The sequence below is a fragment of the Mesoplodon bidens genome (genome assembly GCF_964165515.1).
Source record: "Mesoplodon bidens genome assembly, chromosome: 16".
Classification (NCBI taxonomy): Eukaryota; Metazoa; Chordata; class Mammalia; order Artiodactyla; family Ziphiidae; genus Mesoplodon; species Mesoplodon bidens.
Window position 1 is genome coordinate 77426514 of NC_138173.1, and position 20753 is coordinate 77447266.

Here is a 20753-nt window from a genome sequence, read left to right on the forward strand (position 1 = left end):
GTGGGGTGGGGGCGAGCAGGGCACAGGACAAGGGCAACGCTGGGGAGAGGGCCGAGGGTGCCGGCCAGGGCTGTGTTAACAGCTGGTCCTGCCAGTCCAAGAACCACAAGCCCCACCCCTAGCTCCGGGGTGTGCCTGGGGATGGGCTGGCAGTAACCCACCGGCCCCTCCTTGGCCTACCCACCCCAAGGTCCTCAAGCCAGGAGGAGTTCTGTGGGTCCACTGACCAGAGCGCGCAGGCAGAAACAGCGCCACCTGCTGGCGGGAGCAAAGCTTTTGCACACTGGCTGCCCACCCCAGCCCACCAGGCCCAGGCCCCAGCACCCCCTCCCATCCCCCACCCTGGGGCCAGGACACAGCTACCTGCGGCTGGGGCAGGCTCCGGGCCAGGCCTCGCCAGGGTCCCTGGGGTGGCGGCGGGCACCACAGGGGGCTCAGGTGCCCCCTCCTCAGGCTCCTTCCGACGGTAGACCCACCGCTCCTCACGGGTAGGGTCCTCGGCTGGCAACGGCCCCCGCTTGGGCGGGCAGCCCAGGGGACCCTGCACGGCCTGCACGTGGGGGGTGCGGCGGGCAGGCATCACCATGGCGACAGGGCGGCGCACCCGCTGCAAAGAGGCGGGCACGATCTCCGGCGGCAGGTGCAGGTACTGGCGCAGGTGGGCAATGCCCTCGTTGGTGAGGTACCAGTAAAAGTGGCGCCAGGCGAAGGTCTCCCGCACCAGGCCCCGCGCCCGCAGGGAGGCCATAGCGCGCGTGACCTGCAGGTTGGTGACACCGGGCACGTGGGGATGCAGGCTGCGGGGCCGCCGGTCCTTCTTGGCCACCATCACACCCTCGCGGAAGAGCACCTCGTAAATGGTCCGCAGCTGGTCCAGCGGCATGAGCATGCCGGCCACCATGGCTGCCGGAGCCGGTGAGCCGAGGGCGCTGGCGAGTCGAGGGCGGCGGGCGGGGCACAGGGAGGAGGTCCAGGAGACGCCCTCGGCACAAGGTGCAACCGGGGCCCGAGGGGCAGGCAGGCCGTGGCGCTGAGCTCGAGGGCGCGGGCTCCGGGCTTGTGGCTCGCGGCGCCTGGCTCTCTGGCTCCGTGCGATTCCTGCCGGCACTGCGGCCTGCCCACCGCTTGCGCGAGCCTCCCGCCTGCCCGCCCTTCAGGACGCCCAGGCCGGCCCCCTCTGACTCAGCAGCAAGGGCGGCCCCTCCCACCCTCAGCTAACAGGGCCCCTCGCGAGTGGGGGGCACCTCGCAGCAGCGGCCATCCCCAAGGCAGGCCCCCTCCCCTCCCAGGCCCGCGGCTCCACGTCAGAAATTACATCAGTTTCTAAACACTTCCTTCAGGGTTCCTAAGATTAGGGGGAGGGTGGACGGGAGTGGCTGTGGACCCAGAATCTAAAAGGCTGGCAGAAGGGAAGCGGGAGCCGAGAGGGCAGGAGGGTCCTCAGGCCCAGGACCCAACTCAGGGTTGTGGTCTCAGAGCCTCAGGGATTCACAAGGGCCTGAAGATGAGGGCTGGGCCGTCTGGGCAGGGCGTCCTCTAGGTCTAAGGGAGGAGAGCTGAGGTCTTGGGGGGACTGACTCAAGGGCTGAGGGAAGAGCTGCGGTCTTGGGGGGGCAGAGGTCTGAGGGGAATGGCAGGGGCAGCTGCTGCTGCACATGGACAGGCTGCAGGCACCACTGGCTGCTGTCCATCAAGCAGGCAAAGGGACAGAGCCCCCAGCTCCAAATGTCAGACCCAGACAGCGGCCACCCTCTTTAACACTCGCCATGCCAGGCCAGATCAAGGGCGGGCCAGGAACAGGGAGTCGGCTGAGAGTCCAAGCACTGTGCGCAGTGCACAGGGTAGGGGCTCTGAGTGGCCTCCATCCACCACGGCCCCAGGCCAGCTGTTGGAGGCCAGAAGCTCTCAGCTGCCACAGGACCCAAAGCCACCCGCGGCCCAGAGCCCCTGCCGCCAGGAGACACCCCACCCTGGGCAGCCTGAGTGCCTCCTTTGAGCCAGCTGGACAGATGAGGGGGAGAGTAGCACCAGGCTAGAAGAGGGTCGGGGGCCCCAGTGAAAGGGGGACCAGCAGCGGGGGGCAGGAAGGGGCTGTGTGCTCCACGCGAACACCCTGCAGCTTGGCCCGGCCACGCCCAGCGGTCACCCCTAGGCCCTCAGAGCTGAGGCTCCAGCCACGGACATCCCGCGCCTCCCCATTCCACCCAATGCCCCGCTCTCCCACTGGGCGCTACACCACTCACACCTGGACCCAGGCTTTCTCCCCTCCCCCAAGCGGACACACCCATTCCCAGCACTGCTAACTCGGGTAGTGTTTATAAATAGGGCGGAAGGGGGGGGGATCCCGAGGTGGGAGGCTCGGGCGGGCAGGCAGCCAACAGGCGGCGCGTGGGGCGGGTTTATGAGGCCGTTGCCATGGCAGCGCAGAGCCGGGGACACACACACACACACACACACACACACACACACACACACACACACACACACACACACACACACACACACACACACACACACACACACACACACACACACACACACACACACACACACACACACACACACACACACACACACACACACACACACACACACACACACACACACACACACACACGCGCGCGCGCGGCAGAGGAAACTGCAGGCACAGCCAACTGTTCCCAGCCCGGCCCGCCAGCTCTGCGGCGCCGCTCTCCCTCCGCCGGCGGGAAGGGGGCCAGCCCCGCGGGACACCGGCCGGGGAGGGCAGGGCGCCGGCTCGGGGAGGACGCCCAGCAGGCGCTGGAGTGGGCAACAGCCACGCCCCCTCAGCCTATTGGCGCCTGCGGACCCTGCCGGGCACCAGGGCTGTGGCTTCGGGAACCAACACCAGCTGTGGTTTCAGGCCAGCACTCAGGCCAGTGGCCCGGCCCGGCCCTGTGCCCACGGAAGACCCACTCCTGGCCTGACCCTCAGCCCTCCCCCGGACCTCCTGCGCTCCCCCTGCCCCACCCCATCTCCCGCGCACTCCCCTGCCCAACCCACAGCCCCACTCTGACCTCCTCTCCCTCCTAACCACCCCATACGTCCACCGCACATTTCCCTGGTTTGATTCCCCGACCTAATCGACCTAATTCCCCAACCCCCAAGCCTCGTACCAAACCGACCCCACAGCATGCCCCCCTCCCAAAATGATTCCAAGCCACACCCAAGGCCCCCAGACCTAAGGTCTCTCCTCCTCCCACACAGACTTGCACGGGTCTTTGGCCGAGCCCCTCAGCCCCGTCACAACCCACGCCATCCCCGCAAGGAGAGGGCAACAGTTTGGGACGCTGAAGAAAGGAGGGGGCGGGGCACGAAGGGGAATCCCCCTCCCTCCCACCAGCCCCGCCCTCGGGGGTTGAGGGGAGGAGCAGGCAGGAGCCTGGAACGAGACGTCCCCGGTCTGGCCCGCGGTGCCGGCCTCGGCACGCCTCCCTCTACCCCATCCCCCCACCCTCGCGCCCCCCAGGTCCCAGGGCTGGGAGAACACCCCTTTCTGCCCTGCCCCCACGCTGCGGGAACCGCAGCCGCAGTTGCTGATTCAGCACAGGAAGGACCGGGGCAGACAGACAGGGCGGCCCCCTCCACCCCACTCCAGGCCCCTCCGGATCTCCAGGGCAACCAGTCGGGGTCCTTGGGCAGCCCCCAGCAACCCCCCCCTTATTCCGGAACAAAGAACCGCAGTGTGGACTTGCCCGGGGCCAGCCCGCCTGGCGCCTCCCCCTCCAGTGATCGCTCCCCGAGGCCCTCCTGTCCCCTTCGACGCTGGGGGGCAGGCCGACAAGCGGGGCGGGGATTCGGCAGAGTTCGGGAGGAGAGAAAGTGCGGATCCGAGAGGTGGCGGAGGCCGGCTCCCACCTCCGCCCCGCCCCCGCCGCCGCAGTAGCCCGCCCCGCCCCCCGACACTCGCTGCAAGGTTGCAGGGCTGCAGGGCTGCGGGGCTGCGGCTGGAGTCACCCCCGCCAGCTCCAGGCGGGCCTCGCACCAGGTGGAGGCCCGGCAGGACACGGACATGGGGTCTCCTGCGGCTCCGGCTCCCCACCCACAAAGCTGCCCCCAAGGCGGCAGACCCCGACCGCTGCCCTGTGGGGGCTGCACCCAGCCAGAGGTCACTGCCTGGTCCACACTCCCCACCCCCCGGCTCGGTCCCCATTCCCGGCCCGCACCTTTGAGGGAGCTGATCTCATGCTGGATGGCTCTCGAGGGGTCCATGTCTCCGCCGGGGCTGAGGGCGGCGCGGGCCGCCACGCAGAGTCCAGCCCCGCACTGCACTGCCCAGGCCAGAGCCGCAGCCTGGGGGAGGAGCCGGGAGGCGCGGGGCGGGGCTTGCCAGCCGGGGCGGAGCCTCAACTAATCAATGCGCAGTGCAAGGCCAGCCGGAGCTTGCTCCCGTCTACACCGCCCCCACCCTTCCAGACCCATGCTCCCGGTCACCTGACCCAGGTAACTCCAGCCGGACTGCCAGGCCATCAGGCTGGATCCAGGCGTGCTTGGACGGCCCACGCCACCCCCAGTCCCCGGTCCTCCGCTGCTGGCCACCCTCAGAGTGCCCTCCTAGCCGCTCCTGCACGTGGCTTTCCTGGCCTCGAAGTCATGGCCACTCACTCCCTGCAGGAGACACCCACCGGTCTGGACCTCCTGGCGACCTCCCCAGCCAGCACCCTGGGTGAGGAGAGAAGGTAGATGCTACCGGGGCAGAGGCTGGAGGCTCCTTCATCACCACCATTCACTCCCACCCCCTTCCATGCCCTCTGCCTTCTCCCCTCAGCTGGGGGCCCTCCTCCACCCACATGCGCCTCTGGGTCACCTCACCCGGTCCTGTGACACTCTGACTCCCAAGGTGACACATTTAGCCTCTGCCTCTCCAACTCAGCAAAGACCCACAAAGCTTGTCTTGGGAAGTTCCTGTCTTCCCGGCTCTGCGGATGTACCACCATCTACCACCCAGCAGCTCAGGCCAACATCCTAGGGTCCTCACCCCTATGGGTCAGCCCCACAGGTCCTGGTGGCTCCACCTTCCAGTCTGTCCACCTGCCACCAACTGTCCGGCTCAGCAGTCTCCTTGCACCACCACCCTATTGCTGACAGGATCAGCCTCCTGGACACTGACTGGCACTGCCTGCCCCCTGGGGAGAATGACAGCGCTAGCACCGCAGGGGTGGGGTCAGCTCTGCCCCCCTCACGGTGCCGCAGGAAGCTGTAAACAAACGCGCAAGCCTTGCCCACACCTCGGGCGTGGGCACACACGCGCGTGCGGCTTCAACGTAAGCCGCAGGATTGGGCCCTCCTGCCCCACCCTGGTCCTCTGTGCTGGGCTGTGGGGGACAGACACAGCCTCAGTCTCCTGCCAGGCCCACATCCAGATTCTTCCTCCATCCTCACCCCAAGGCCCCTCCTGGCCCCTTGGGGCCCACACCTTGCCCAGCCAGGCCACTGCCTTTAGGCGACCACTCTTCCTGCGGGCAGGCCCACCGTGCGTCGGGTCAGGACTGAGGGGAGCGCGTGATGATGGCAGAGCTGCGAAGCCGGCGGTGCCCGCAGGTACCGGCTGATGAGAGAAGAAGCGGGTGTGGCCCTGGACTGGCTCAAGGCCTGACGTTCTAGGGTCCCCCACCACCCCATCCCTGCCCCCTCAGGACTCAGCCAGTCCGGGGCACAGGCAGGTCTCAGGAAAAAACAGCAGCAGACCTGGGGTAAACAGGAATATGAGAAATTAATAGAGGATTTTGTGATTCCTTACACCTAAATTCCTATTACTTTTTTATTAGCCACGTCTAGATGAACCTAAATCCAAACTGTAACTGAAGAGTACTTCCTAACTAAATCTCAAATGAAACTGATAGATACTTAAACAGAACTAAAAACTGTAGGAAAACTCACCCACACACAAAATTAGTGCTGGTTCTAGTTTTAAAACTGCATGTAATTGAGAGTTCCCTGGCAGTCCAGTGATTAGGACTCAGCGCTTTCACTGCTGTGGGCCAGGGTTCAATCCCTGGTTGGGGAACCAAGATCCTACAAGCCACACGGCATGGCCAAAAAAACAAAAAAACTGCGTACAATTGAATTTTATAAGATTATAATTTTAAGCTACTGAAAAGATGAGGGCAGAAAGCAAGTAATGGGGTAACACAAGGATCAGGCGCAATTAGGTGGCTTTTCCTAACTGTTCAGAACCATGGGGACAGAGAAGGCATGTCCCAGGCCCTTAACTGCCCCCTCAAGTCACGCTGCCCACCCGAGAGTGGCCACTGCAGTCACCTACAGCCACTTGCAAACAAGGGCTCGCAGAGAAGGGGTGGCAGCCAGAAGGCCCAGTGCAGAGGCCTGCGGCCTGCCCCTGCCCAGTCCGCCCCAAACGGCAGCCACGTGGTGTGGCCTGGGAAGCGGGCTGTGGCCACGGCCCCTGGATAGAGTCCACGGGACACACTGAGCCCATTCCTTGGTTTCTTCCCAGAGGAAGGGGCAGCGAAGGTGGGGCCGTGGAAAGATAGGCTGCAGCGAGCCAGCAAAGGAGGCGGACGCACAGACGAAGGCCCCAGGTCAAGAGAAGAGGCGTCTGGCCAACCCCAAAGAACGTCTGCGTGGAGGGCGCCTGGACACAGAGCTGTAGGCGGGGTTACCCTGGGCCAGGGAGGCCCCTTGGACTGCGGCGGGCAAGGGCCTGGGGGCAAGAGATGGGGGAAGCGTGGCTCTGGTGGGTGAGATGCAATGGCCCTGGCCCTCCCGACAGTCCTCAGCTTTCACGGTCTCGCTGCCCAGGAGATCTAGTCCCAGGGTCCTCAAGAAAGCAGGCTGTCTGACCCGGCACGGCTTCCCCACGCCCAGCCGGGGTCCTGTCAGGTTGCCTGCACCAGGGACTCGCATCATGCGCAAGGCCAAACGCTCTTGAAGCTTTACTGCAAATTCCAGGAGGCAGCTTACACCCCTGCGGTTCCTGCAACCCAAGCTGAGGCCCTACGCCACAGCCAGGCCCCCTCCTTCCCAGCCCCTCTATCTGGGACAAAGCATCCCCTCCTCACAAGCCTCCTGAGACCCTGGCAGGTGTGGCCCCAGGCCACACCCCCTGCCATTCAGACCACCCCACTGCTCCCAAGGCCTGGTCTGCCTTCCAGTCCGCGTTCCTCACCAGGGCTCCCCAGCTTCACGCCTGTGCCCAGCCCTGGGCAGCCTGCCCTACCGGGGCTCACTAGTGACCGGTGGGCAGGTGATCCTGTGCAGGGGTGACATGTGACAGCTGTCGGCCCTGCCGGCAGACACCTTCCACACAGGGTCCCCCATAATCACCCAGTGAGACCCTGCTACAGACTGTGCCTGTTCCCTGCAGTGGGAACAGGGGGCCATCTCACTTGCACCACCAGGCCTCACCCCACAGCCATCACCTGGCATTGGCCCTGACCTGGGGAAGCTACCAGGCTGGGCAGGAGGAGAACGCTCCTCCACGTGGGCAGCCACTGGGTGATGAAGGCGGGAGCTCAGCTAGACCAGCCACCCTGTGCGGCTCCACCCCGCAAGGCCAGGTCCACAGCACTGCGGTGGGTGCCGCCAGGGCCCCAGGGGTCCTGGTGATGGCCCAGGAGGCATAGAGGGTCCCCATTTGGGCCCCATCCAGCTCTCTCTCCCTGTAGCCCAGTTCAAAAACCGCACCGTTACCAGGTGTCCGCCAGAGACCTCGGGCAGGGATGCTGGGTCCCACCCCCATGTTCCATCCATCAGGAGGTCCCATCATTCTGCCCCCCCACATATCTCTCAAACCTGTCCTCTTCCCACTGTCTCCACCGCCACCCCCCTCCCCTTGGAGACAGCCCTGGCCTCCTCGCTGCCTTCCACCTCCAGGCACTCAGCGGCCACAGCCCCGCTGCCACACCTGCTCCATCTCAGGGCTACAGAGAGGCTCCCGATCCTGTCCTGTCCTGTGTCGTCCTGCTGCACAGACCCCTCTGCGGTTTCCTCCAGCAGGGACAGTGGGGACAGTGCTCTCACACAGGGATGCCTGTCTCAGCACCCCTGCACCCCAGGCCTGGTCAGAGGCGTCCACGCAGGGAAACCAAGCAGTGGATGCTTGCAGTTCAAGGATGAGGTACTTCCCAGGAACGCTATTAATAGAGGTTTACTTCATTAATAGATTGAAGGAGGAAACCTGTATATTGATCTCAAAACTGCTGATAACTCATTTGATAAAAACTCACCAATATTTCTGATTTTTACAAAGTGACCCAGTAAACTGGGAAAGGAGGTCCAGGCACCCTCAGTATCTGAGGGGGATTGATTCCAGGACCCCAGCCAACACCAAAATCCTCGGATGCTCAAGTCCCTTATAAAAACTGGAGTAGGGCTTCCCTGGTGGCGCAGTGGTTGAAAGTCTGCCTGCCGATGCAGGGGACACGGGTTCGTGCCCCGGTCCGGGAAGATCCCACATGCCGTGGAGTGGCTGGGCCCATAAACCATGGCCGCTGAGCCTGCGCGTCCGGAGCCTGTGCTCCGCAACGGGAGAGGCCACAACAGTGTGAGGCCCGCGTATCGCAAAAAAAAAAAACTGGAGTAGTATTTGCGTATAACCTAATACAGTGCAAATGCTATGTAAATAGTTGTAAACACAGTGCAGGGACTTCCCTGGTGGTGCAGTGAATCCACCTGCCAATGCAGGGGACACGGGTTCAAGTCCTGGTCCGGGGAGATCCCACATGCCACGGAGCAACTAAGCCCATGCACCACAACTACTGAGCCTGCATGCCACAACTACTGAAGCCCACGCACCTAGAGCCCGTGCTCCGCAACGAGAAGCCACCGCAATGAGAAACCTGTGCACCACAACGAAGAATAGCGCCCTCTCACCGCAACTAGAGAAAGCCCGCGCAGCAACAAAGACACAACGCAGCCAAAAATAAATAAATAAATTTATTTAAAAAAATACAGTGTAAATGTAAATAGCTGTCTTTGAGCACCCACAGCAAATTCAACTTTCGCTTTTTGGAACTTTCTGGAATCCCCCCCCATAGTACTTCTGTTTTTTAAAAACATTTATTTATTTATTTACTTGGCTGCACCGGGTCTTAGTTGCAGCACGTGGAATCTAGTTCCCTGACCAGGGATCGAACCCTGGCCCCCTACATTGGGAGCACAGAATCTTAACCGCTGGACCAGCACGGAAGTCCCACCCCAATAGTACTTTTGATCTATTACTTAAATCCCCAGTTGCAGAACCGTGGATGGGGAGGGCTGGCTGTATACTGTTAACATGAGAACAGACGTCCCTCCAAATCTGAGCGGCCACCGCACCGCCCCAGGGGCCTCGCCGGTAGGACTTACTGGGAGCAGGAGCAGCAGGGCTGTAGGCTCAGCATGGTGGCCGGGACACCCCCAAAGCCACGCCCACAGGCGGCCAGGGCAAGCCTCCGGGCTCAGCTGCGGGCGAGGCTGACCCAGGGCATGTGAGGGGAAAGAACCTAGGCTCCGGATGCGAGCACTGACAAGCGTTCAGAGTCCGCACCTCCTCGGCACCTAAACCAGTGCCTCTGACCACCTACCAGAGCCAACAAAGGCGCTCACTAGAGTGGCCGGCTTTCGGCGCCCTTCTAAAGACCCAAGAGATTTCTTACAGGCCAATAATAATGAGCTGGAAAAAGAGGGTGGGAAAAACCTTCATTCGCAGTGCAGGATAGAAACTACTCTGGAACAAGCTAAATAAAAATCAGTCAGAACTTAACTTCAGAAAGCCCCACAAGCACAAAGCAAGAACCAGACCCATGGAGAGACTCACATGCCCAATGCAGAGGTCCGACCTCGCAGGACCACTGTGCCCCGAGCTAGAACTGCGCTTCTGACCCACCCCCACACCCCACCGGTGGCCCCGCCAGCCCTGCCAGCCCTGCGCCGACTCTTTCTTTTTTTTAAAATTAATTAATTAATTAATTAATTTTTGGCTGCATTGGGTCTTCGTTGCTGTGCGCAGGCTTTCTCTAGTTGCGGCAAGCGGGGGCTACTCTTGGTTGCGGTGCACGGGCTTCTCATTGCGGTGGCTTCTCTTGTTGCGGAGCACGGGCTCTAGGCGCACGGGTTCAGTAGTTGTGGCGTGCGGGCTTCAGTAGTTGTGGCGCGTGGGCTTAGTTGCTCCGTGGCATGTGGGATCTTCGCGGACCAGGGCTTGAACCTGTGCTCCCTGCGTTGGCAGGTGGATTCTTAACCACTGCGCCACCAGGGAAGTCCTGCCGCACCGACTCTTAATAATTGCCTCCTTCAGACACTCACATGATTTTATATCAGATCGGCGAGATTCCGTTGTCTGTTTGAAACCCTGTCACTGGGTGCTGGGCAGGTGTAGGGAGCGAGCCCTTTCGGGCGCTGCTGTAATACCTAGCAAACACCTTAGGAACTTTTTAAAAATATTGTGTTTGAATAGGAACTATTCCCTGGACGCAAACATGGGCCACACAGGGAAAAGTCTCCCCAGAGACTGGCCCCTCTCCACCCCACACACAGTGTGGAAATCACTTTCAGGATCGGCTTCCTCTTTATCCCTCGAAATTTCTTTATGTGGAAAGTCACGTAAATACAAACATGATTTTTGGTTTTCCCCCTTTTAACACAAAAAGTGACACCTCGGGACTTCCCTGGTGGCACAGTGGTTAAGAATCCGCCTGCCCGTGCAGGGAGCACGGGTTTGAGCCTTGATCCGGGAAGATCCCACATGCCGCAGAGCAACTATGCCCGTGTGTCAGAACTACTGAAGCCCGTGTCTAGAGCCCGTGCTCCGCGACAAGAGAAGCCACTGCAATGAGAAGCCCTTGCACAGCAACAAAGAGTGGCCCCAACTAGAGAAAGCCCGATCACAACAACAAAGACCCAACGCAGCCAAAAATAAATAAATGAATAAATAAATTAATTAATTTTAAAAAAAAGTGACACCTCGCCTGCACCATCTGACCCCACACCTGGGAGGTCTCCCGCTGCACCCCTGCATCCGCCCTCCCTCAGGGCACTGGCTGCCATCCTTGGCTCTCACACACACACTGTGTTCTTATTAGGCCTGATAGACATTTTCATTGGCCTGGTTTCCACTGGTTCACTAATGCAATCCAGAAATTCTGGGTTTCTGGATTTTTACCAATCTGATAGGTGAAAACACGGCACCCTGGTGTAGCTAGAGCTTAAATTTTGCATACTACTTGACCCAGAAATTCTATTTCTAACAATAGCCATAGACACACAGTGATCCAGCCACAAAGTTCTTCTATGTAGCAGTTTACAATACCAAAAAACCCCACAAAACTAAACAAAACTAAACCTAATGTTCCATGGGAAGAGATTAAATAGGATATGATTACCATATAAAAGAATATTATATTATAAATTAATGTCATAGAAAGATGTATTTGTTTTAACATTAAGTAAAAAGAAGTTACACGTGCCTAAAATACTTCATAATATTAGATTATAAAGTTATAAATTAATTAAATTATACTATAAAATACTGTGCACATTTTTTTAAAACAAGCATAGGGACTTCCCTGGTGGTACAGTGGTTAAGACTCCATGCTCCCAATGCAGGGGGCTAGGGTTCAATCCCTGGTCAGGGAACTAGATCCCACATGCATGCCGCAACTAAGAGTTCACATACCACAACTAAGGAGCCTGAGTGCCACAACTAAGGAGCTGGCAAGCCGCAACTATGGAGTCGGTGAGCCACAACTAAGGAGCCCTCCTGCTGCAACTAAGAAGCCCTCAAGCTACAACCAAAGAGCTGGCAAGCTGCAACTAAGGAGCCGGTGAGCCACAACTAAGGAGCCCACATGCCACAACTAAGGAGCCCACCTGCCGCAACTAAGACCCAGTGCATCCTAAATAAATATTTAAAAAAATTTTTTTTTAAAATAAAACAACACGCATAAAACAAAAAGATGTGGAGGTTTTACAAAACACCAATCAACCACTGCAGGGCAGCTTGAGGGGAAAGCACTGAACGGTAGCCCCTGGAAGATATGTTCACATCTAAATCCCTGGGACCCGTGACTGTGGCCTTATTGGGAAATACGGTCTTTGCAGATGTGATTAAGTTAAGGATGTCGCGATGAGATCACCCTGGATTATCTGGGTGGGACCTAAATCTAATGACAAGTGTCCTTATAAGAGACAGAAGAGAGATACACAGGAGAAGCCACGTGAAGATGGGGCAGAGACTGGAACGGCGCAGCCGCAAACTGAGGAACACCGACAGCCACCAGGCGCTGGAAGGGGCAGGAAGGGTCTCCTCTACAGCCGTCACAGAAACTGCGGCCACGCCAACACCTTGACTTTGGCCTTCTGGCCTCCAGAAGTATGAGAGAATACACTTCTGTTGTTTTAGACCACCTGTTTGTGGTCATTTGTTACGGCAGACACAGGAAACTAACGAAGAGATTTTTACCAGGAGTGACAAATATTTAAAAGCATGGCACTGGTTTTGGAATTGGGTAATGGACAGAGGCTGGAGAATTTTGAGAAGCATGATAGCAAAAGCCTAGATGGCCTTGAACAGGCTGTTGGAAGAAATATGGATGTTAAAGATGCTGCTGGTGATGACTTAGAAGGAAATGAGGCACATATCGCCAGAAGCTGGAGGAAAGGTGATCCCGATTAAACAGTGCAAAAAATGTGGCTGAACTGTGTTCCACTGTTGGGTGGAAGGCAGAACTTATAAGTGATGAACTTGGATCTTTAGCTGAGGAGATTTCAAAGCAAAGTGTGGAAGGTGTGACCTGGTTTTAACCTGTTCCTTATGGTAAAGTGCAGGAGGAAAACGTAAACTGTGGAAGGAACTGTTAAGCAAAAAAAGAACCAGCACTGGTGACTGGGAAACTCACGGCCTGTTCAGATTGCAGAAGATGCTAATGTGGGGAGACTCACCGTTAGGAGAGAAAGACAAGGATGCAACTGGACAATCTTCATCGGAAGAGATGTGATCTCTGACTCACAGATGCATTCAAACCTCGCAGCACAAGCTGGGGATAGAGAGGGTCATCCAGGAAAGCTCTGTGGAGAAGCCTCTAACCTGATGGCATGGATCCCTGTGTCATACATGGGAGACCCACAAGGTGTATAAGAATGTTCTATCAGCAGAAACACTGCCAGCTTGGATGCAAGAGGATAGAGATAGGATGAAAGGAAGGAAAGCTGTTGGAATTCTGGGATACTACAGGCAGGAAATGGGGTAACAGAGCTACTCAGCTTCAAACATATGCTGCCCGGCAAGAAGAAGGAAAAATGACTCCACGGGCAGAGCCTTGGGCCCAGAGGGTGGAGCCATGGGCACAGAGGCAGAGGCCGGCAGAGCTGAAGCTGTACAGAGCAAAGCATCAAGCCACAGAGGAGTATTCTCAGGCCTTCAAACCTACTGAACTTGCCCTGCTGGATTTCAAACTTGCTTGGGACCCCTTTATTCTTTTCTCTTTCTCCCTTTGAGAAAGGGGATGTCTACCCTATGCCTGTCCCACCATTGTATTTTGGAAGTATACAACATGCGTTCTAGTTTCACAGGTCCACAAATGGAAAGCAATTTTGCCCCAGGGTGGACCATACCCAGAACTTTACCTATACCTGAGTTAAAGAATTTAGATGAGACTGGGCTTTTGAGCTGATGAGAGTTTGGACTGAGGGTTGCTGCTGTAAGACTTTTGGGGATGCTGGGCTGGGGCAAATGCACGTTGCATGTGACAGACATGAATTTTAGGAGGCCAGAGGGCAGACTGCAGTGGGCTGAATGGTGGCTCTGAAAATACATGTCTACCTCCAAATCCCTAGAACCCGGGAAAGTTACCTCTTTTGGAAACAGGGTCTTTGTAGTTGTAACTTAGTGAAGAACCTTGAGATGAGATCATCCTGGACTATGAGGAAGGCCCTAAAATGCAATCAGAAGTGTGCTCACAAGAGACAGAAGAGAAGACGCAGGGGAGAGGCGTGTTGAAGATGGAGGCCTATTCTGCAGTGATGCAGCCGCAAACCAAGGAACCCGACAGCCACGGGAAGCTGGGAGGGGCAGGGCAGAATCTGCCCTAAAGCCTCGGCCCTGCTGACACCTTGATTTTAGACTTCTGGCTCCTAAACTGTGAGAGAATACATTTCTACTGTTTTAAGCCACCCAGAGTGTGGCAAGTGGGGGCTATTTGTATTCTGAAAACATCCATGAGATCCTGTGGTAATAAGAACAGTGAAGCGCTTAACCCTGTGCCTGTTCTATAAGCTTCCCATGTAGCCATTCATTTAATAAGAAAGGAGAAGAAAGGTACATTTCAAAAGTTCAAAATACACACTCAATTGAAAGACAAAAAAAGACCTGAGTAAAGATCATAAAAGCCATCCACCCAGCCAGAGACACCTGATGCAGACGCCTCTTTCTGGCTTGCTGCCAATGGCCTCACGCCTGCATCCTCCAGTCCTGTACCCCCAGCTCCCCAACCATGCCTGCCATGGAGGGCCTCCCAAACCCCACTGTACCGGGCACCCGTGCAGCCCCCAGCCCACCTGACCCACCAGCCTGCCTGAGATCTCCCAGACTCCAGGCAGCCACACCGGACGTCCTCTAGGGCCTTCCTTTCCTGCAGCACTGACCCCGGACCTGCCCCCACCTCAGGAACCAGCGTGGGTAGCAGATGCCCCCCATCCTCTTCCTGACCTCAGGGCAGCAGGAAAGGAAAGGTCCCTGCCAAGGGCTGACCACCCAGCTGGGAAGACCCTTCCGCAGCTAAACCATGACCCGAGCTCCCCCAGAGGAGGATGGGAGGAAGGGAGAGGGGAGGAAGCCCTGCAGGCTGTGCCCTGAGTCTTCCAAGTGGGCACCCGCCCACCTGAGAAGGGGTTCCTGACTCCCCCTCCACCCAGCCACCATCACCTTGGGCCACCACCAGATGACCCAGCCCATGGCCCCTCTTAGGTCCTAGACCTCATCACCCACAGCCTGTGCAGGCAGCCACAGCACCAGCTCTCCCAGCCCTGCATCTCCCTGTCCAGTGTGGGCCTGCTTCTGGCCACTGCCCTTGGCCCCATGCCGGGCAGCGGCGCCTGGCCCCCCACCTGCATCACCCCTCTCCAGCCTCATTGCATCTGTTCCCAAGGTGCCCAGATCCTGCCGCCAAGCCCCACCCCGCTGCCGGCTCCCCTCAGGTCTCACTGGGGAAACTGAGGCCAGGAGGCAACATCGCCCACATGTTCCCTCCCCCACGCCTTCCCATCCCCCACGCCTTCCCTCCCCCACGCCTTCCCATCCCCCACGCCTTCCCTCCCCCACGCCTTCCCATCCCCCACGCCTTCCCATCCCCCACGCCTTCCCTCCCCCACACCTGTAGAAGTCTCTACCCCTTCTGAACCACAGGGCCCTGCGTGGCAAGGGGCTGTCACGCCCACCCCCAGCACGTGCGGTTCGGCAAATGAGAGGGTCACACAGCGCTCGGGCCACCCAGGCCCCCGCCAGCCAGGGTTCTGCCCAGGCTGCATTCTGCTGACAGCTCGGCCTCCGTGTCACTGCCCTGTCCTGGATGGCGGCCTCCCTCTCACACGCTGCTGGACCCCTCACCGTCTCCACCTCCCCTCTCACTTCCTACACACCCCTTGGCACCCCCAATCTGACCACGCCCCCAAACAGGTCTCCCTAAGGTCCCGATATCCCTTATGACCACGCCAGGCGCTCTAAGGGCAGTCGGCTCCTGGTTCATCGCTCCTTCCCTTTCACTGGGCTGCCTGGACCACCCCCTGGGGAAGGCTCCCCCTCTGCCCCAGGCTTCCCCCCCACCCCGACCGCGAGGGCCCCAAGCACAGTGCCCAGCCTGGTCCCCCCAGCAACTCGAGTCTTCACATGTTGCCCGGCTCAACGATCATCTCAGTTTATTTGCCCCCAAGCTAAGCTCCTGTTCTTCCACCGCCCCGCTGCAGAGGCACCACTCCACCCCCCCACCCCCACCCCCGCTGCTCCCCACCCCAACCTCCACTCCCACTCTATGGCAGCCCAGTCTGGGGTCTGGGTTTCTGCAGGGGTCCAGCTCGGGGTCCACTTTCCCTCCCATTCACCTGCTCATTTTCAAACCACATTAACGAGGTTCAACAGGACACAGACCCTGCCCTCGGGAAGCTGAGTTAGGTGGGAGAGAAGGTATTTAAAATCCTCTTTGTTGGGTTTCCCTGGTGGCACAGTGGTTAAGAATCCGCCTGCCAATGCAGGGAACACGGGTTCGAGCCCTGGTCTTGGAAGATCCCACATGCCGCGCAGCAACTAAGCCCGTGCGCCACAACTACTAAGCCTGCTCTCTAGAGCCTGCGCGCCACAACTACTGAGCCCATGTGCTGCAACTACTGAAGCCTGCGCTCCGCAACAAGAGAAGCCACTGCAATGAGAAGCCTGCGCACCACAATGAAGAGTAGCCCCCACTCACCGCAACTAAAGAAGGCCCGCATGCAGCAATGAAGACCCAATGCAGCTATAAATAAATAAATTTATTTATTTTAAAAAATGTAACAAACCGAAAGAAAAATTAGAAACACTGATAACACACAAGGAAGTTAACAGTCATAATAAAGAACTCTTATAATTCAAAACAAAACACCTTACAGAGAAATGAACAATGCTTTTCAATACAAAGAGTGAATAACTATGAAATGATGATCACTTAGTCAAAGAATGCAAATTAAAACAAATTAGAATTTTCTCATCAGTCAATTGGCAAGGGATTGGAACTAGTCTGCCTTGTATCCGCTGGCTCATCTACGCCAGAGGACAATTTAGAAATACAATTATTTTTAATGATAAGCCCACATGTTCATGTAAAGGGACCAGATAAATAAGCGGAGATACTTCCATGCAATGGAACACTTGGTACCCATTAAAAAGCATGAGGGTGCCAAGACCATTCAATGGGGAAAGAATAGTCTTTTCAACAAATGGTGCAGGAACAACTGGGTATCCTCGTGCAAAAGAATAAAGTTGGGGTAATTATGTGGCCGTCCAGTGGTTAGGACTACGCACTCTCACTGCTGGGGGTCCCGGGTTCGATCCCTGGTTGGGGAACTAAGACCCAGCAAGCCTCAAGGCACAGTTAAAAAAAAAAAAAGAAAGAATAAAGTTGGACCCCTACCTCACACCATACTCAAAAATTAATTCAAAATAGATCAAAGACCTAAATGTAAGAGCTAAAACTATAAAACTCTTGGAAGAAAATATTGCCATAAACCTTCATGACTTTGAAATAGGCAATAGTGCTTAGATAGGACACTAAAAGCACAAGCAACCAAGAAAAAAATAGGTAAACTGAACTCACCATTAAAATCTTTTGTGTTCCAAAGGACACCATCAAAAACATAAAAAGTCAACCCATAGAATCAGAAAATATTTTTGCAAATCATCTATCTGATAAGGGACTTATGTCTAGAATACATGAAGAACACTTACAACTCAATAATAAAAACCCAATTTAAAAATGGACAAAGCCTCTGGAGAGACATTTCTGGGAAGAAGATATAGAAATAACCAATATGCAAAAAAGAGGCGCTCTACATCATTAGTCATCAGGAAATGCAAATCAGAATCAAGAGAGACCACTTCACACCCACTAGGACTAAACGTCTGTAATCAAAAAGGAGATAAGAAGTGCTGGTGAGGATGTGAAGAGATTGGAAGCTTCATACACTGCTCATGGGATCGTAGAATGGTGTAGCTGCTGTGGAAAGCCATCTGACAGTTCTTCAAACAGTGAAATGTAGAATTATCACATGTTCCAGCAATTCCACTCCTTGGTATATATCCAAGAGAGATGAAAACACACATCCACACTAAAACTGGCACACAGCGTGCATAGCAGCACATTCATAATAGCCAAAAGGTGGAAACAACACAAATAGCCATCAACCCCTCCAGAGATAAACAAAATGTAGTTTATCCATACCATGGAATGTTATTCCATAAAAAGGAATGAAGAACCAGTACACACTGTGACACGGATAAAACATGAGGCTACGTGAAAGGAGCCAGACACAAAACTGTATGATTCCATTTATATGAAATATCCAATACAGGCAAATCCATAGAGACCTAAAGTAGATCAGTGTTTGCCAGGGGCTGGGGAATGTAAATGCTCTGAAATGGATTGTGCTGACCGTTTCACAAGTCTATTAATACACTAAAAACCACTGAATTCTTTCCCTCCCTCCCTCTCCTTCCCTCTCTTTCTCTCTCTCCCTCTCTCTCTCTCTCTCTCTCACACACACACACACACATTATGGTCACCCCAGCCAGCGAGACTAGGGGCTCAAGGTGTGACTTTCACCTTTTTTCTTCATATACTTCCACAGTGCTTGTTTGTTTGTTTTTAGCACATTCTGCTTTTTTTTTTTTTTAATATTTACTTCTTTATTTGCCTGCACTGGGTCTTAGATGAGGCATGTGGGGTCTCCAGTTGCGGCATGCGAACTCTTAGCTGCAGCGTGTGGGATCTAGTTCCCTGACCAGGGATCGAACCTGGGCCCCCTGCACTGGGAGCGCAGAGCCCTAGCCACTGGACCATCAGGGAAGTCCCAGCACATTTTGCTTTTGACCATAAACACAGACCAAAAGCCCTCTTCAAAGAGCCCCAAATAACTGCCAGCCTCCGATCCTACCAGTTGAGCTCTGGCCACCAAAGATGACACCCCATGCTCTCATCCACTCACCCATGAAAGCACCCTGCAAGTGCTGGCTGAGGGCCTGGGGCTGGTGCCAGGGACACAGATAACCAAGCTCAGAGTCCAGGACGGGAGACGGTGGGACACGTGGGGAGGATGTCAGGCGCAATGGCACCAGGCAGGCCCAGGGCCGGACAGGGAGGTGGGGGAACCCTTCCAGCTGAGTCTTAAAGAAAGCACGCGCCTGCCTCTCCAGCCCCACCTTCTCTAGACCAACACAGGCCTTCCAGGTGGGTGCCTCCTGCAGGCTCCCTACCCCAACCCTGCCTGGAGCACCTGCGCCCCCAAACCCCCACCCCACCAACATTCCTCCCCTCTGCCCTCCCCTCTCCACACCCGCTGCCCCTCCCTCAAGCCCTCCCCTCCCCACCCCCATCCACACTGACTGTGCTCCCAGCCCTGATGACACAACCTTGAAGTCCACACAAGCTGCCCAGACGCCCTGCCCTGCACTTCGTGCCCTGTCCGCCTGGACAGGCCTTTGGCCCTGCGGGCAAAGAGCTGCCTCTGAAGCTTGGGGGGCTCCTTCCCCACACACCCTTCCCCCGCACCCGAATTCTCGCCCCCGCCCCCAGCCCTGCCCCTGCACCGGGACCACAGGCCCCCCCTGGGCTCCCCCGGGCGGCCCCGCCTCCGTAACTGTGGCAGGCCAGGTTCTGGAGACCCCCGCCAGCCCACAGGGAGCTCTCCAACCACAGGCCCCAGCGGCCTCAGCCCCACAGGAATTTGTCCTGGAGTGAAGGCAGGGAGGATGGGGAGGGGCAAAGGGTTCAGGCAGACAGGAAGTGGAGATTGTTCTGGAAGGAGCAGGGCCCGGTGGGGAGGACTGGGGATTTCCGGAGGGAGAGCTGGGGAGTGACACCTCCACTGCTGTGGGGTGGGGGCATAAAGGTGAGGGGCGAAGAAGCTGGATTTTGGAGGCAGCTGGGCAAGTGCATCTCACGAGCGAGAGAGCAGGGCAAAGGTGGGGCTGGGGGCGAGTGCAGGTGCGGGGAAGAGGTCAGGAGGCAGAAGCCAGAGCCCCTCGTGGGCGCAGCGGTGGACCAGGAGTGGGTGTGCAGAGCTGGGCAGGGGTCCCCGAAGGCAGAGCCTGCTAGTGCTTGCTGCGCCCTCCCAGCCCCCAGCAGTCTCCCAGTGGCGGCGGGATCAGGGGCTTCGCTCTGCGCCCTCACTAGGGGCGGCCTCCTCTCTGGGGCAGGATGGGCCAGGGCCTCAGGCCTCCAGTAGGCCCAAGGGGCTCACAAGGGTCAGGCCGCGGCACATAGCCTGGCCGCTTCTGCTCCTCTAGGCCACTCCTGGGCCTTGGCAGTGGCCCCGGCCCAGCCACAGGCACAGCCCCGCCCCCCCATTCCCTTGCCTCAAGCCAGGAGGGGAGGTGACTCGGGGTACCCCAGAAGCCTCCCCTTCCCTCGGCCCCGCTCAGCAGTCCCCGGCACCTACGCTCCCACTTTGCCACTCTCAGCCGCCCTCGGGCCAGTGCCACACGCTAGGGGGCTTCACCGTGGCGGTGGCCAGTCCACTTTGGGCACGTGCCCCAGCACCCGCAGGCAGGAACCAGGCGAGCCCGGGAGGGGGCACGGGCCACGGCAGCCCGGCGTGCCCTCACAGCAACCCTGGACGCCTGCAGGGTCCTGGCAGGACTCACTCTGAGAGGTGGGCTGGCATCCCGGGAGCAGAGGGACACAGTTCCTCAGGCTGGGATGCTTCAGCTCGACGCCCTGACGGACTCTGGAACCACACACGGCCCTGTGACGTTATCTGACCAAGGAAGATGCTGGAACAAAGCACTAGTTATTCTGTGTAAGTGTCCCCACTTTCACTAGAGTGGCCAGTTCATAAACAGTTCCGTCCTGGGGTTTGCCAGGAGAGCTGTGGCCCAGTGGGCAGCTGCTTCCTTGCCCTGGACCTGTCCAGATGGACCCTCCCAGGCCAGGCCAGCCCTCCAGAGACATATCCTCCCTCCCTGCAGGTGCGGCGGTCAGGCTCAGGAGCCCACTGCCACGAGTGTCTCTACCGGGCCCCAGCGAACTGGTCACAGAGGCAATGGATCGGCG

The 20753-nt window shown here is 57.5% G+C and overlaps 1 protein-coding gene across 10 annotated transcripts in view; it reads right to left on the minus strand.

Annotated features, from left to right (window-relative positions):
- The window catches only part of PLEC (plectin), a 59654-nt gene that overhangs the window by 34463 nt on the left and 4438 nt on the right, over positions 1-20753 (minus strand). For 2 of the 10 annotated variants that reach the window (XM_081258492.1, XM_081258491.1), the window contains exon 1: positions 20345-20450. The exons of 6 other annotated variants lie outside the window; for them this stretch is intronic. Coding sequence is in view for 2 of the 4 variants with exons in the window: in XM_081258493.1 (XP_081114619.1) it covers positions 364-901 (538 nt within the window). In the remaining 2 variants the exon portion in view is untranslated. Of the gene's footprint in view, positions 1-363; positions 1130-20344; positions 20451-20753 lie in introns of those variants that run through there. 2 more of the 10 variants (XM_081258493.1, XM_081258483.1) reach the window with 1 other exon arrangement.